At 24.5% G+C, this 18,750-nt stretch overlaps 1 protein-coding gene across 1 annotated transcript; it reads left to right on the top strand.

Moving 5' to 3' along the window:
* Window positions 1-488: 488 nt before the first annotated feature.
* Window positions 489-13,338, top strand: LOC112590977 (sperm-associated antigen 6-like). Its single transcript, XM_025334596.1, has 10 exons — window positions 489-522; window positions 5,965-6,230; window positions 8,745-8,955; window positions 9,956-10,143; window positions 10,648-10,821; window positions 11,014-11,166; window positions 12,043-12,195; window positions 12,291-12,452; window positions 12,994-13,139; window positions 13,212-13,338. Exons 1-10 carry the CDS (start codon window positions 489-491, stop codon window positions 13,336-13,338), a joined length of 1,614 nt encoding a protein of 537 aa, XP_025190381.1.
* Window positions 13,339-18,750: the final 5,412 nt, after the last annotated feature.

The following is an 18,750-nucleotide window of genomic DNA, read 5'->3' on the forward strand; positions in this document are numbered from 1 at the left end:
CCCACTGCACCAGTTTACAATTTCATTGTGGTTTAGAGTACATTTTACGTTCTAACTTTTAAACTCGATAGGTACTAAAACTTATGATATTATGTCAGTGTCATTATAAAATAAATAATATTAGAGATGAGTGTATGATAATGACATACCAGACCAGATCATTGTATAATCAATAACATAATGAAATATTATTATTATCCCATCGATCCTAGTTTTATCTATATTCTTCATCAACTATAATCATATTTTATAATAATAAAGTAGGCACCAAAGAATCATCTGCGACCATGACAACGTTCCAAAAGTTTCCATGTAAAACCGATTATTCTTATATAATATAATATGTATTATGTATTTGTTGTTTTGAATTATTATTTAAGGTCACCAGACACCGGCAGACACTGCAGATAAAATAACAATTAACAACTAATTTTATTCGATAAAATCAAAACCGAACGAGAGATATATACCAGTCATATTTTAACGATATGAGTCCGCCTTCGAATTACTACGTACAAAAAAGTAACAACAACGATGTAAATAGATGATAATATCGCATCGCATATAGTAATAACTAATAACCATAAGTGCAAAATCACATAGGCGCTAGGGAGGTTTAAAACCCCTTATTAAGAAATTATGGCTTCCCAATATTTTTCGTTGTACGAGAATTTAAAATGATCACAAAAAAATTGTTTATCCCAGTTATTTAAGTTAGTAAAATTTACATTTATTTTCCAATTTCTTCGGCTACTGTCTATTCACGAGCGTAACTCTTCATTAACAATAAACTATACATAAAGATTTAGTGCCAGGAACGATTTACGTTTTTAACTGTGCTCCATAATTTTGAAAGCAATGTTAATATTAATGATGAAACAAAATGTTAAAGAAATTTGAAGGTGAATTTGCGCTTATGGTCCAAATTATACTACTAAGATAGTAAAAAAATTTTTGTATAATGAACGCTAGGTCCCAGCATTCGTGTAGTAGCCATAGCGAGTGATCTACCATGGAAAATGATTTATTAGAATAGGTAATAATAATTGGCGATTTACTGTTAACTTGTATCAGTAACATATTTTTCAAACATAATTATTTGTTGTACACCTATCAAATTATTTATTTCATTTGCGCAAAATAGTTGTTTTATTTTTGGAAATTGTCCAATCATTTTTTTTAGGGGAAAGGTGACCAAGAAGCTGAATAACACCATATCATCGCCAATGCTGCTACACGAATGCCATCATAACCTAACGATGTATGCGGCGTAGATATAACTACAATAACGATTTAATATTAAATATTATGCTCGTATGTGACTACATATGAAATTTACAATATTCGTGGTTTAACCTTGTAGTGAATATTCTTCTTTTTTTTCTTAGTTATTGTCGGTTTACTATATTGACAAACATATAGGTACTATGCCATCTCTCTTTGTTTAACGCTAAGACTCTAGGAGTTATTTGTATGTAATAACTAATAAATGTTTGAGCAAATATATTAAAAAAAGAACATATTAATTAATTATTTTTAAAATAAAAAAAGACTCCATCAAAAATTCTTATGTGACAATTAAAATAAAAAATTATTTAGTTTATTTAAAAGGCTTTGAAAAATTTTGATAAAAAAAAAAAATACTAGGCAAGTATGTAATTACATATCATGTAAGTGCATACATTACAAAAATCCATAAACTTACATTCTTAAGTTATTTGTCCTGTTCTATAAATCTTACTAAAGTTGAAAGAAAATTTGTTTTAACTACTAATTGTGCATAGTGTATACGTATAGGTTGTATCGAAATTTCGTCATTTTTCTCTAGGAATATATTTTTATTTTTAAAATTTAAAAAATGACATGTTTGAAGTTTATCTTATTTATTAGGTATATATTTTTTTATTTATTATCATGTTTTATATTTAATATGTAGGAATTAGTATATGAACATATTTTATTTTATTAGAACTTGGGTACGTTTATGTGAATTTTATTTACTACGTCACTTGTAAGAACTTCCAACCGTATTAACTTTTAGAGGTGCTAAGCTATAATGATACAGAGACAAGTCCCTCAGGTATGCCTTAAATTCACCCAGACCATAAAAATATAATATGTAACAGTAAAAGTACGAATATCTAGTTTACTACGACTACTGCTGGCAAATGTCCGAATTTTGGATTTTTTTCTTAAATATATTGGAAAATTTTAATATAAAAATTAAAATATTTCAATTAAACTTTGAACGGTTATTAAAGTAGAGAGGTTTTAAAAATGAGAAACGGTAAATCTTATAGGATAAATAATTTCTCATGACTTTTAGTCTAAAATACAAGAAAAAATCTTAAATCAATTAATAATTATTTTACAATTAAAATAAATATTGTCTATATGGCCTATGAAAATTATAATTGAATACCTAACCTACATCAAATGCATGTAGAATATATTATATCTTACGCAAGAATATCCATAACAAAATAAAAAACGCTGTAGAAAAAAATTATTATTATAATTTATTTTTCGTTTAATTATCCGATTTTGTTTAAATTTAAACTTCTGATGTCAATAAAAAAAATTATAATAATTATAGATTTTCATTAAATATATTTTTAAACTGCTACAGTAATAAAAACTCGCGTAATAATTTCCAATAGTCGTATTTATAAGTACAGTTGAAGTTTAATATTGATACAAATAATTGTATAACTATCAGATCTATTTTAGATTCTAATCAGCAATGAATGTATTGATTTTACTATGTGTTTTTTTTGTCTGTCATCACTTTTTGGAGCAGTAAAAATGTTTCTATTTTAAAATTCAGCATCTTTTCTGGTAGGAGAGTGAATTTAATTGGCAATTAAAAATTAAATTCAAGGTTAGGTTATCAAAAGTGTATCATATTGAAATTTAAATACCTAAAAAATATATTAACACAGTTTTTTTTCATAGATAATTGAAGTTTAAATTTGGATGAAATTAGAAATTTTAACAATTATCTTAGGTAATTACTATGTACTTAGTAATTATCCAAAAATATTATTCATAAGTTTTGAATTTTTTTTAATCTCTATATCATTCATAACTACTTTTAATGATATTTTGCAAAATATACTTTGATTAGTTTTAATCTATTTATATAATATAAACAACAAATTTATTCACGTTGTTTGTATAATTATTAACTTATAAGTTATACGCAAGCCGTTCACATGATCACGATACTGTGAATAAATCCAAGCCTCTTTATATTAATAATAATATTATAACTTAATTCTATCATTTTTATTTTTTTATTTTTACGAAATGGTATTTTACCACCTTAAACTTAAATGTTGTAGCTTCTTTAGTTGTTGTTTATTATAAACTTGTGTACAATATTCAAAAAATTATTTATAAATAATGAAAAATGAAATAAAATATAAATATTCAAATTAAGGTGTATCGTTATAGATTACGTACAATATGTAAATAAACACATATTATATTATTTAGTATTAAATAATTACTTAATTTCAATTTTCATTTGTAATTGAGGGGCGACGATGCAAAACGTGCCTACTATTGCCAAAAATATCAAAATTTCAGATAGTAAAAACCGCGCGGAATCGAATTTCGTGGTCAGATTTGGCTAAAACGTATTATTTCCAGTGTATATTTGATCATAAAGTTTCATGATTTCTGCATAACGCACCATTTCCATTGCTAAAATCTTATCAAAAAGAACTGTTTCAAAATTACATGAAAACGTACTATTTCCCATGCTATTTAGTGTAAACTTAATAAATATTAAATCAAAACGTACCTACTGTTTCCTAAATTATGTGCAGAACGTACTATTTCCAGGTTGAAGCTAAACGTTATATTTCCCATGTTAAAATGTATCTATATCAAATCAATTATTCGCAAAACGTACTATTTCCCAGTGTAAAAGATTTTATTGACATTAATGACATTTCAATTTTAATTGTTTTTGCTTTAATTATTTAATTGTGATATAATATGGGACTTCGTTATTTTATTTTATTTACTAGTTGGTGCAACTGATAAAATTCAGTACCTATAAGTTTTGGCACTGAATATTAATCACAAACTTTTCGCTCCAAAAGTGTCTATGATGACTATCGTGTTATTATGATAATATACTTCACCTACTATGCGAGATGTGAGTACAGAGTACATGCACAGCAAAGTCAATTGTTATAATAACCGATACTTTTATGTACAATATTAATGTTTTATTTGCAACAACTTAATTAAAATGTTCAACTCGAGAACCATTAAAATGGCCGCATGTGGTCAAATTAAAAACAGAAGAAATGGATTATAATGAGTCTATTCAAAAAGTGTCAAGATGATTAGAGGTATGAAAAAATAAATTTATTGGTATACGACTTTACTTATAGAAGACTTTTAAGTTTTAATTATATTGTTAAATCATTAAATAGTAGATAAATACTGTATGCCCTTTTTATTACTACGATACCTAATAATTTGTAGTAATAGGAGGTACCTATATCAAGAAATAAAATAAAACAATTTTATATTTTATTTATTTTTTTTAATTGATTTCATAGTAAATACATAGGCAGATATTATGTAGAATAAATTGAAAAAAAGATAAATTCATATTAAATGTATTTTGGGTATTACTCCAAATACTTTAATTTGAATAATAAAAATAGTTGATTTTGTATTATAAGTGTTGTGTTTAATATTTTATTTATATTATTACTAGATTATAAACTGTTTAACTTACTATGGTTGTTCCAATTTATCAAATAATTAAGATTAAGCTATCAAATTTAACTTGAATTTAATGAATTCTATATTTTATTATTAGGGTTAGGTAAAATTATATCAAAATGTACTATTTTCATTGAATTTTGACAAAACGAACTAATAAGTAGTAGAAATTTTAATAATTGTTGAGCTATTATAGTTACATACTAAAAGCTAATAAAAAAAAAAAAAAGTAGTAGAAATACTACATTTTGTCACGATTCACTTTAAAAAATGATGTTTAAATTTACCAAAACTTAAACTTAAATATAAACAAATATCATAAGTAAGTTCAGTTTTTTTTATGCATTTTTTGAATATTTTAGATTTTTACTATGACTTTTTGATAAGCTACCTACTGTAGAAAATCAATGTTTCTTAAAAAAGCAAAAAATGGAAATAGTAGGTACATTTTGCATTGTCGCTCCTCAATTGAGCTTTTTTCTCTTGTTTATTTTTTTTTGCTTAGTCGTTTATTATACCTACTATTGAAGTTAAATTTTAAGTCAAGTTGGTTTTCAAACAAGTTTTAAGTTGATTTCCTAACTCACTAAAAACTTTTTTTGCTTCAGAGACAGTGATTAGTAGAGTACAAAACTGTATTTGAGCAATAGAAGTAAATATCAAAATAGCTTTGATATTTTTTTCAATAGTTTTAAATTTTAATAGAAATATTTCAATTTCAGTTTGAAAAATAATAAATTATGTTATTCATCTTAAATAATAACTTAAAAATAAAACTTTACATTTTTATTTTTCTTATTTATATTAATAAACTATGTCATTTGTCCGGGCCTTGATATGTAAATGTAATATCTTTTTCAAATTTGAATTCAACCTATCTAGTATTACAAATAGATAAACAAATTTCTAGCATGACACACTGTGTCATTTATATGTATTATCGTATACAATAATTTGTATTTAAATTTAAATATAACACATTGACTCATTCGACTCCTGTATTGTAACTGTTTGCCTACCTATTTTTTACATTTCATAATTCTTTGTTTATCCTATAAGATTTACAAAATGTTCTTGTTTTTAAGAGCTAAAATAAACATTTTGAGTTTAATCGATCTATTTGTACCTATACATTCTTAGAGCTTATAATTTGGTAATTTGCGGGTTGTATTCGTGGATTTACTATAATATATATTATAATATACAAACATTAAGTATTCGACACCTACGCCAAAAGTCAACTAACTTTTGTGCAAAACTTCGCGGGACATGCGGCCAAACTGGAGTACGTCGAATGCCTCAGTAAGTGTAACGCGGTTGAAATAGTCCAGCCGCTGTTGGACAATATCGACCCAGAGGTGAGGGTGAACGCGGTGCTGGGCTTGACGATGTTGGCTGGTAATAGCAAAAAATGTGCCAAACAAATACTGTGTGCTGACAATCTACTGAAAAAATTACTTGGACAGATTGCCAACGAAAACGTACGTATGAACAGGTAATAACTAAATGTTGTAAAATGCAAGAAGAAAATTTTATTTAATTAGTTTACTGATTTATTCGTACTTGTGTCTCACCAACTTACTGTAGCACTCTTTACATTTTCTTTAAAATATTGCTTGTTTCTAGTCTTCTTTATCATAATTTATGATATGAAGTATGTTTAAACAGGAATGACCATCGTATATATGATTCAAGATTACCAATTTTTCTTCTTTTTTTTGTATATACCTATAGATGAATACTAGTAATACTACTAATAATATGGACAGCGAGGTGGTCAGTATGCGGATAAAGATGAGCATATAAGTCCATTTGACCTTTTTTTGATTATTATAGTCTATAACTCTCATTAGTTATTATTATCTTGTATAAAAAAAAAAGTTTACTCCAGGTTTCTTAGTATCTAAAGATTTCTTTGGTTATTCAATAATGTATTTTGAGATGTTCAATCGCGCTTTTGATTGTAGGAATAATGCTTTGCATTTTAACTTTGAACATGAAGCCTGATAATAAATTAAATCTAATTTATGCTTTGGAAGATTAAAAGACCGTTCTAATAATCGCTAAAATAACTATGAAAAATAAAAATAAAAATAATTAGAAAAATCAGGAATTAGTGTTTTTTAAGCGAAACTTGTTTTTAACTAAATTTAAAAATTAATAATTGTAGAGTGATGTAAAGACTAGAATTTTTCACAGTATATTTTATTGAATATTATTATTTTTTCTTTGTATTAATGCATAAATATAATTTTTGTTTTTGAGTAAAAGGTTTGAAAAATTAATAGGTACAAGACTCTACATAACCACAAAATATATTTTTATATAGTTATATACTTATATCAATTAAGATATAATAAGTTACAATTTATTATAAGCGTTTAAAAAGCTTATATTTTTAAAATATTGATCAAAAAACATACATTTTTAAATTGTTTTCTAAGGGAATATTCATAATTTTTTTCAATTAAAGCTAATATTTGAAAATTTAGTACAAAATGTATTACGTTTTTATTTGTTGAAATAAAATAAAACAATTTAAATGTAAACCTAAATCATAGTGATATTAGTTTAAATTTAAGCAAAAATTGAAATTCAAAAAAAAAAAAATAAAAAACAATATTAATTTATTTTTGTACTTAACAAATATTCATAGGGAATTTAAACTTTTAATTTATTACTTATATTATTATACTTTAATTGATTAAAAAAAATATTTTGATTAAATTTAAAGTATTGCTTATATTTTATAAAATAAACTTATTCGTACTGTTCTGTGTTGGTAAGTTGATATTAAAAGTCAATAATAATAATATATGATATAAATATCAAATATTAATAGATATTACTACATCAACATTTATAAAAACGCAATGTTATTTAGTTTGAAAAGTTGTAAAATAGCCATAAACCATAATGTATTGTTTATTAACTATTTAAGCGAACATTTTTGCTTTGAATTTTTTTTTAAATAATTCATAACACATTAAAAAAAAAATTAAATGATTTAGCTTTAAGCGCTTTTTTAATGATACGTTTATTATTTTTATTTATCTATGATAATTTTTTCGAATAGAATTAATCCAACTATCTTATGCTTAACTTGTTTTCGGTAACGATGTTTGATTATAATGTGCATTAAACTTAACTCTCACGTATTTGTGTGATACACGCGTAAAATATATCACGAAAAAATATTTAAATTACTTGCTATACATTTGATTTCATAAAATCGATTTTATTTCTTATAATTTAAAAACTATCAACGTAATATTAATAATACTTGATATTTAATATTTTAACTCTCATAACGTTTATTGGGGGATTTTATACAGTTAAAGTTAGTATAATTTTTAAATATCCAATTTAAAATTTGTAAAACTGTTCCCCAGGTAGTATTTCTTAGTAAATTCTGATTCTTAAACCGATATTTTTTAATTCAAGAATATTTATTATTTTATAACATTAAATATTAAGCAAAAAAAAAAAAAAAAACAATAATTTTAAGTAATATTTTTATGTACAGCTCAGTATTTTGGATTATATAATGTATACTGTATAATACTCATTTATTGGTAAGATACTAGCTAAACAACGATTATCAAAAATGCTTCAATTTTCAATATTGATATTTCTGGTAGCAAATTTCTTCTTGTTATTACTTGCGAAGAGTGGTCAAAAATATATTTGTACTAATTTTCTTAATAATTAAAATAAACCAAAAATATAATAACGGAAAACTAAAATTTACGCAATACCAATATATATATATACATAATAGGTATATTTTTGTATAAGTTGGTCTTATTTATTTCTTCGGAGTCATGTTCCATCGCCACTAAACAAAGTTTCAGTCACGGACGTGTTTTGTCTTGTTATACCAATAATTTATATAATGCTACAAATAAATTAACCTGGATTTATTAATGTTGTATTATAAATAACTAAGTATTATGATTATTTTTTACATAATATTCGTTTTTTTACTGCAATAGAAATGTTACAAAAAGAATTGCATGAATCTCATTCGGAATCTAAGTAAACACTTGTCTTGCTCTGAAATGATTGTAAACGAATGTGACGGAATACACGCTATTTTAACATGTATGAAGGACTTAGACGTACTAGTCAGAGAAGTAGCTTTGCAAGCAATAAGTTTTATAGCTGGTCAAGACCCCAGTATTTCACAAGTCATCATAAAATCTGGTAGGTACTAGTATTAATTCAAATTATCATAAGCTATCTGTCAACTTGAAATGCAAGTAGATTAAATCAAGGGCGGGTAAGCACTTTTTTGTTTTAGGGTAAATGTTTATAAAAGGAATAAAAGGATACACACGAAAATGTCACGAATACCACACTACACAGAACCATAAAATTGATTTAACAACTCTTTCTAACATTATTTAAATTAAATTTTATAGTATTTATCGATAATGTTCTGAATACAATAGTCATGTTCAATACATTTCAAAAATATAAAAATTAATTTTAGTATTAACTTAGTATTTATTATAATGTATAGATACAGGCATAAAATATTAACATACAATCATGTATACATTTTTTAGTAAATTTTGGTCGTGTCTTCTTGGACGCCTTGTTAGGCTAAGACTACAAACAGTTAAGAACCATGACAAAAATGTCATAAAAAAATTACCGCACAAACCTATCCGCTCCTAAATTAAGTAAACGACAGATGCAACTATAATTTTAAAGATTTTTTATTAGTATTAGTAATTACTATAATTTACAGTTATATTTTTAAATATTAAACTTTATCTTATTAGCTGTAACTAGACTATGTTTATAACCTAGAAACAATACTTACCATAGTAGGTATTGCATATTATAATAAAGTAAAAACTAACGTTGACATAATAATAAAACTGTAAACAATTATTCGAAATGTTTTAGTCAAAAAATAATTTATTACCGAGTAAAAATACAGCATAAAAATTTAAATTTTTGATTGTAAAATATTCAAGATTGCTTAAATCAATTTATCAGTATTTTTTTTTATAATATATCTATATTGTATTATTGTTTTAAATAAACTTTGTTTAAGTGTGAATTAAATTGTTATCAATCTTTAGTTTCTTAGTAAAGTATATTTTTTTAAGATCGACTTAGTCAAACTTAGTTAATATTCATACAGTTTCTTTGATCTGATAATGTTATTACATATATGTTTTTAAATGTACAGGTATACTGCCTCAAATTGTCCAAAGCTTAAGAGAGGAACGACACAATCTTAAATTATATGGTTTGTCTACATTAAGCGAAATAGCCAAACACAACCAACAACTAGCCAAACAAATTGTGGATGTGCAAACTTTACCTAACGTGATAATTTTTTTATCGACTGATTATTTTACAGACGTCAAACTTCAGGTATATAGTTAAGTATGGCAACAAAAATCATATTGAATGTTTTTTATCATATCATTGTGTAAATTTTAAATCAATTTATTTTAACTACCTACTTTATATTATATAAGGTATCTACTAAATATGCTAAAATGTATTATATTGTATAATTATACATATTTATTCTTTAAATAAATATTTATAAGGTACGTACGTACCTATTTATTATTTATTATCTAATTTTTATATAAACCTATAATCAAGATTTATAAATATAAATATTTTAATTTATATTTTATGTAAAATGTTTTACATTTAGTTTTTTAAAATGTTATTTAAAACATGATAAAATAATAATTTATAATAATTTATAACATATTATAAATTATAAGCACACTTAGTTTTGTCTTACAATATCAGAATAATTGTATTGAATAAATTCGCTTTTATTTTGTTATACCTAATCATTATATTATTATTTTTTTTTTTAATATTTCTATATTAATTCTTAATATTAAACTATTTTAGGTGAATGCGTTAGCATTGATGAAAAATATTGCTAAACACTCGTTGTCTTTAACCGAAATAGTAGTCGAGACAAATCTATTTCCAGAAATATTGCTACTGATGGCGCATCCCGTTGAATCTATACGTTTTAATTCGGCCGAAGTCGTTTACGAAATAGTTAAGCATTCCATTCAAGTACGATCGCACATTTAATATATATTAATTATTACTTATACGGTCGTTCAATGGTTCGATCATTTTTTAAATAAATGTATAATCCACCAAATACTTCCTTTTTTTTAGTATAAAAGTCGAGTGTCTAACTACAGCTAACTCGAGTTTAAAATATTGAACATACGTATGTATATTATCTTGTACATTATTTAGATTTCGAAGATGATCGTGACTACTGGTGGAATAGTTTCATTGTTAAATGTAATTTTGAAAAGCAAAGAATATCCTTCTACTCCAGCTATACTCGCGTTGGGATGCATATCCTCCGTGTCACCATTACTCGCGACTGCTGTTATCAAGTCCAAGGTTTGAATGTTTACATTACTATACTTTATTTTATTAGATAAACCTATATAAATATATAATAATACATGTACAAAATGGTTCAAAGTTCAAACACTAGCAAAACGCATTTTAATATTTACATAAATAAAATTCAAAGTTTCATAAATCATATAAATCATATTATTTATATATTTAATTTGGACTTTTTCAATTTTAGCTATTTTACGCGTAGATAGATATTTAAAGAAATTAGATAAACTTATAAATGTGATTTTTTATAATCATACATAATATAAAATTAATGTTTAGCAAATAATTTTTACAAGTAGGAATTTCGTTAATTTCAATATCAACAATATACGCGGGTAATTTAAATGTTTCAAAATGATCTTATTTGTCACTCACGGTTTTATCACAAATATACATACATCAATTTATTTAGGTTTCTAAATATAATTATTAATTATCATATTAATCAATCCAAATTAATATTTTAAAAAATAGTAAAATAATCATTATGTTTACTATAAATTAATAATAATATTATTATATTTGTACCTACATTATGAAATTAAATTTTTCTTATTTATTTAACTTAACCGTTATGGTATTGTGTGTGCTGAACAGTGATAATTATAAATATTTCTAAATAATTTAATGGATTTAGTTAATCAAATATTATCTATTACACTTAAAGTTTCTAATTTAATTGTAATCATTAATACTAGTTGTATACATTTACATGAAATAAATAAAAATTACGAAATTATATTTTTCGTGCAGTGTAAATCAATGTAAATATTTTAATCGACCATTCTGTGAAATGTATTAATCATCTTGATATATACCTTATATAGTACATATAAAAATGTTAAGTGAACTGTTTCTGACTTTCAGGTATTGAAACATTTGACTGCCATCCTGAAAAGCGATTTAGACGACGATTATCTAAAAGCCAGTACAGCTTGGACATTAGAAATGATAGGTCAACACAGTTCTAAACATTCGAAATCCATTTTTACTTGCCACGCCATGAGCGCTATGATTGATGTGAGAAAAAAATATTTAAATCTATTATACAAACAATAAGCCATATGCATATGACGTATGACGTGTTATTATCAATAAGGCTTTTTTTTATTCAGGTTTATAATAACACAAGTTCGACGCATGAGGCCCATTGTAAATGCAAAAATGCCATTCAAATTATACTAAACAAATGCGAAGATTTTTCTGTTATAGAAAAACTATTAACACCGTCTATTCCTATTCAAATAATGATAGACGTACTTCTTAAAATTAGCAAAGTATTTTTCGTTAATTATGTAATTTATACATAAATTATATTAAATTTTAACGAAAATTATCATAAAATTTAAATCTTTATGTAACATTATAATATAAAAGTTACCTTTTTAATACATATCAATTTGAAACAATTATGATGCCTACATTTTTCATATTAATTCATATTACACTTGGTTTAATCATTAATTTAAATTTTACATCAATCTATCATATAATAATTAGGTAAGCATCACTTTAAGTTTCCAATAAACTATGTTTATTCTATAATAATCTATAATCTATATCATTAATTTTCTGATATCACTTTATCTATATTAATGCAAATTATTTTGTTGTTGTTTTATTTTTTCTCGATTATACATTGATCTATTATAATTTATAACTATATTTATATATTTAATGTATTTAACCTGTTAAATTAAATTTTAATATATTTATCTATTTAATTTCGCTTCCGCTAATTGTATTAAAATCAATAAGTATATTATTGTTATCATTATCATTAAAAGTTATAACAAAATATTACATTTTTTGATTTAGATGTTACCAAAAAGTTTCAAAGCACGGCGGATTTTTATCAATAATGGGCATTTGAAAATGATTCAAAATCTTAAACCAGAAATCAATTCATATTTATATCATGTTATCAAATCTGTAAATTGTTGCTTTCCAGAGAATATACTACAGTAAGTTTAACAAATTTAGCTGTTAAATTTAATTTTTAAATATATTTTTTTTCATTTAAATTTATAAATAAGAATGGTAGCTGGAGAAATTCCAGAATCGATTTTGAAAAAATTGGACAATTTTGTACCCAAAAGTCAATATTTGTTAAACGATCAAGATATACAAATGAGCAATAGTTTCACCAACCCTGATAAGTAATTAAGAACACTATCCAAGATAGAATCGGTATTTAAATATGATAACTTTTTATCCGTTTAATAAATTTATTTATTGACCCTATTTAATTGATAAATATATATATTTTATCTGCATAATGTGTAATTTTGTTTGTAAATATAATTTCTATACATAATACACGCATAATCACGTGATGGATCCACGAGGAAGGGGTGAAGTCAAGGATTCAAAGCTCTTCTACGTGTATCATACCGTACACATACATAATTCCATATTAATTAAAGAAATTCATAGTCTAATAGTTAAATATAATATGTATAATAAGAAATAAAATGTTATTGTACTGTTTGCTTTCTGTCTTTGGCCCACGCTATCAACATAAACAAAACGCATTCAGATAAAATTATTTGTAAAAGTTTTTAAGTAAACTTAAAGTATAATCACTAATCACAACAATGTTTACAACTTGTATGCGCACATTCAACACGTTTTTATCTGAAAAAAAAAATATAAGTAAAATGAATACAAAAATAAAACTTTTGATCACTTAACTTATATCAAAAATATATCATATTGAATTTAATAAAATAATAATCAACGTTTTAAAAATGTCAATAAAACACACGCACATTTTTAATATTGCTGTGCAGACAGATCTAAACCTGTTATAATGTAAAAAAGAAAATGTTACATAAACAGTAAACACATAGTGTGTTTTTTTTTGCAAAAGAGTTGTAAAAACAGTAAATGTGCACAAACGAGTTACAGCTAAAAACCATCGAGAATAATATTTATGAAGATTTGTATCAACTGTATCTGTTTGTATAAATATTGTCACAAAACAAAATAATATCCATTTCATTTTTTCAGTCAAATAATAATAAAATATAAAATGAATACGTCAAACTTTCAAAAAAATTATCTTTTATAATTTTTATAATTGATGATTTTTCATTAAAATTATACTTAGCTCTGTTATACCTTTGGTGTCGAGAAGGTTATATTAAAATTAACGGGTTAAATTTGAATTTAATCAGATATCGAGTACACGAAAAAAGAGTCTGAGTAGATACTGTTTACCAACTAAACACTAAGTATATTTTCATATCATATTTTTTGATATTCCTGTTAGGTAATGCGTAATTTATTTTACTATTGGTAATACACAGTAGGTTGAATTAATTTTTTACGAAAATATTGCATTTGAAAATATCAGTATTTTTAAAATTAAATGATGTACGTAAAAGTGTATGTCCTTGCAAATAATGTAATTGAACTATAAAATAAATAACAAATATTGCTATTATACATAGTTAAAATGGTATATAATTTTTTCATAATTTGTATTTAAATATATATATATATATAAAAAAAAAAAAAAATTAGAATTATATATTTTTGACTTTTTGGTTTCAGTATAAATTATTATTGACGAATTTTTTATTAAATATTTAACCCTTTCCTAAAAAAAATTGCACATTTCATAACTTTTCAACCACCTAGAAAATAATCTGTAAATAACTCATGATTCTGATGAATTATATCAAACTTTAAACTTCTAATGCTCATAAAAAAAAAATTTTGCTATGCATTTTAAATATTTTTATAAATCTATATGAACAACTTTTATGGAATTTTATAATAAATTTGTGTAGCTTTTTATAAAAATAAGAACTAAAAAAAATCTCTATAAATAGTACATAAAGAATCAAAATAATTAGTTAATTATAGCTTGTAAGAAATTTTAGCATAAACATTTAATGAACATTTTAAGCATCAATAGTTATTTGTTTTTGAATTACTTAAAAAAATCAAATAACAGTGTTGAAATTTTCAATTTTTAAAGTTATATGGTTTGAAAATGCAGCATAAGGTTTCTCATAAATTATAATGCATTATGTATCCAACAAATCTAAAAAAATATTAAACACGTGTAAGTAGGTACTAAAAAAATATTTATTTTATAAACATTTTAAGTTAAAATTCTGATGAAATTAAATATTCGAATAAGAAATAACAATTTCAGTTATTTTGTTGTGATTTAAAAATATTATTTGTGATAATTTGAAATTTTAAACGTAAATATCAATAAATTTTATAAACCTACATAATAACATTTTCAAATACAATGTTTTCAAGAAAAATGTCTTCAACCTATCATAGATTACTCCATTACTTAGCATTTATGGTAAAATAAATTACTTCAATAATAATATCAAACAATTTATCGTGAAATATGCTCTGTAATATAATATGCTGTTTCCTCTCTGAATTGTTTTTCATAATATATAAAGATTATATAGTTGCTTAGTAACCTACCTTTCCTCTTTTTGTTAGTTTGTTTATCGTAGTGTATATATATATAAATTATACAAGTACAATATATTTATTTTTCGTACACATGTACTGAAATAAAATTATCACTAAATGATAATTTACCGATAAGCACAACTACTAAGCGATAAACATAATACTTTTTTGTACAATATTCAAAAATGTATAAGATAAATATTTGTATTGCGTACATTACGAATATCTTTGTCCTCTTCTTATATGATAGTTACGTCTACCATAATTTACTAACAAATAACCAAAAGATAAATATTGTGTAATCTTTAAATGTTCGTCTGCTCCCGATTACAATAATTATATTAAATAGGTGTTTAAATAATATCAATTATCATTGTATTTACATTTGTCAAGGCGGATAATCCAAAAAAGATAGAAAAAAACATAATAGTTATTGACATTTTAGATTCTTATAACCGAACAAACAATACATTAATTTTAAAATTGTTTATTTGTTTTGTGTGTGTGTATGTAAATATATGTTTCATAGATGTAAAAACTTCAATTTTCAACTTTGGTTTAATTTCTATAAGTAAATTTCTTTTAATTGATTAGTTGCAAGGGGGTCAAAATTAAATTTTCTCTTGAAACCTACTGTACATCAGCAATTAGGTGATTGTTACTTACCCACTTTTTATTTAAACTATATAAAATATATTATGTAAATGTGTGATGACGTATGTGGTCACGTAATGAATAATTAGTTATATCCAACTATTCAAGGCCCAAAGTATGTAGGGGATCAAATGTCCACATTGCATACATTATATTATAATATTTATGTAATCTTTAAATGATTCTAACGACATAAAATAGTCAAGAAACGCTTCATTTATTTATATATTTAAGAGTTATGAGTTATGTATTTACATAGACTTACTGAATTAAAAATTTCTTATTCAATTTTTAGGAATTCTACGAAAAATGACGCCGCGAACGTAATCGTGATAAAATCGATTTATTACTCCTTAAATATAAATATATGATATACATTATATCATATAATATAAAAAAAGGGTTACAATTTATTAAGTCCTACATCATTTGTTAAGTGAATTCAACTATACATGTATTATGTTTTTATTACTTCATACGTATAATATAATACGATATAAAAAACATTAGAGTTCATTATTAGTGACGAAGGGTAGCAATTATTCGTATAGTATATGTATATATTATATATATATATTTTAAACATTTAACATCAAATAGTATATTCAGTCGTTATAATAAATGTTATAAGACTCATGCTTTATGTATAATATGCAGCAATGCGCCTCTTAATCTCTGATAATATGTAAATATCTAAATCCGTAATGGAGTGATTCAGTATAAATTACGGGATTTGTATCTTCGACTATCGCATGTCGCTTAATGTTCGTTTCTTGTGAACATAAATGGACAAACAGTTCGCTCAACGTTGAAAACTATAATGTTGATTATTGTGTACGCGGTGTCGGGGAGTTATCCTTCCCCCCCCCCCCCCCCGGTCACGCCGAAAAATGGTAATTAATGATTACTACAGCCGTTGTAAATTGCTCGTAATTATTAATTGTTGTTTTCGAGTGTCTAGTATACTTCTATATACTGTACGTATAATTTTATGAGAAATTATAATATAATATAGACTAACAACTCGATATCCCTGTGGATCCGCTCCCGCATAATGATGTGCTATTCAGTCTTAGTAGATCACATTAATTAACGCAGAATACGTTGTCAACTCGTTACTTATTCTCCATCAGCGCCCAATCAATTTAACACATGCATACGCATATACATGTAGATATAATTTTGTGGAACTTGCGAGTTATTCATATTATAACATATTATATTCTACATTCTAAGCAGTAGTACCTAATAATTTCACTTCGATTCGGTTAGGCATCTTTTTGTTCTAAACACTATAGTATAGTAAAGTCGTACAAGCATCTAAATTATTTCATTCAAATTTCTATAGACGTGCGTTGCTATTATAATATATATATATAGAAGCTTAATCACTGATATAATATCAGAAATACATTTGATTCATATTATACACCAAATTTTATTTTGATTTTTAATCATGCATCATTTTTTTTTTTTGTCTAAATTTTAATTTGTTTAAGCGTGCAATTTAAATTAAGATTTAAGTTTACGATTAAAGTTTATCGGTATGACAGAGCTGGTATTTAAACTTTTTTTCCATAGCTCATTCGTCTCTTTGATTTTTACATCGTATTGACGTTTCTTAAATTATGAATGACAAAATTAAATAATATTTTTAGTATGTTTATAATTGTATTTATTTAATATTATAATGTACATTATAGGTATATCGATTAATGGCACGTGTCATTCGTGTCAATGTGTCATTGACAATATGATTATAGTTTTTATTTATCGTAACGCCACTTAAAATAATCACACCATCATAATAAAGTTATTACTTTTCTTCTCTTAACACAAGAGAGGATATTTTGCTTACTTTGCATACACAAGAGACGCCTTTTATAAGTTGGAGACATAAAACACAGTTTGAATACTTCTGGTATATACATAACAAATTTGGTTATGATTTTGTTTTATAATTCGTACCTTGAAGAGTTTTAAACTGTCCTCGCTTAAAACGGTATACTACTCTTCTGTTTGGTCCACATTGGAATAAACATCTGTTCTACGGAATGTGTTAACAGAAACAGACTCCTTATTTTTAGATCGAGTACAAAGTCGTATTTTATCATCAGTCACTTTCGTTTTAAAAATTGAATAAATACCACTTAATTATTTCTCTGTAACAAATCGACATGGGCTTAACTCATTAATATAGATAGACACGTACCTAACAGCTAATAACTTGTAGTTCTTGCGAAGATTGATAGGTAACTAAACACATTTATGCTCTATCTCTCCTTTCTAAAACTAACTTAAGAATTCCTGTACGTTTCTCAAGATGTCACTTTTCCTTTGCCACTCCTTTTCATGACACTAATTGTGGTATCAATAATTCAGTTGATCAGATTATGCGTTAGAGCACTGAGTAACTCGCGTTATTTAGATTATGACAGATAATCTATTAGAATAATTGTATTTTACGCA

This window comes from Melanaphis sacchari, unplaced genomic scaffold, assembly GCF_002803265.2.
Source record: "Melanaphis sacchari strain LSU unplaced genomic scaffold, SCAv2.0 Contig123_pilon_pilon, whole genome shotgun sequence".
Lineage (NCBI taxonomy): Eukaryota > Metazoa > Arthropoda > Insecta > Hemiptera > Aphididae > Melanaphis > Melanaphis sacchari.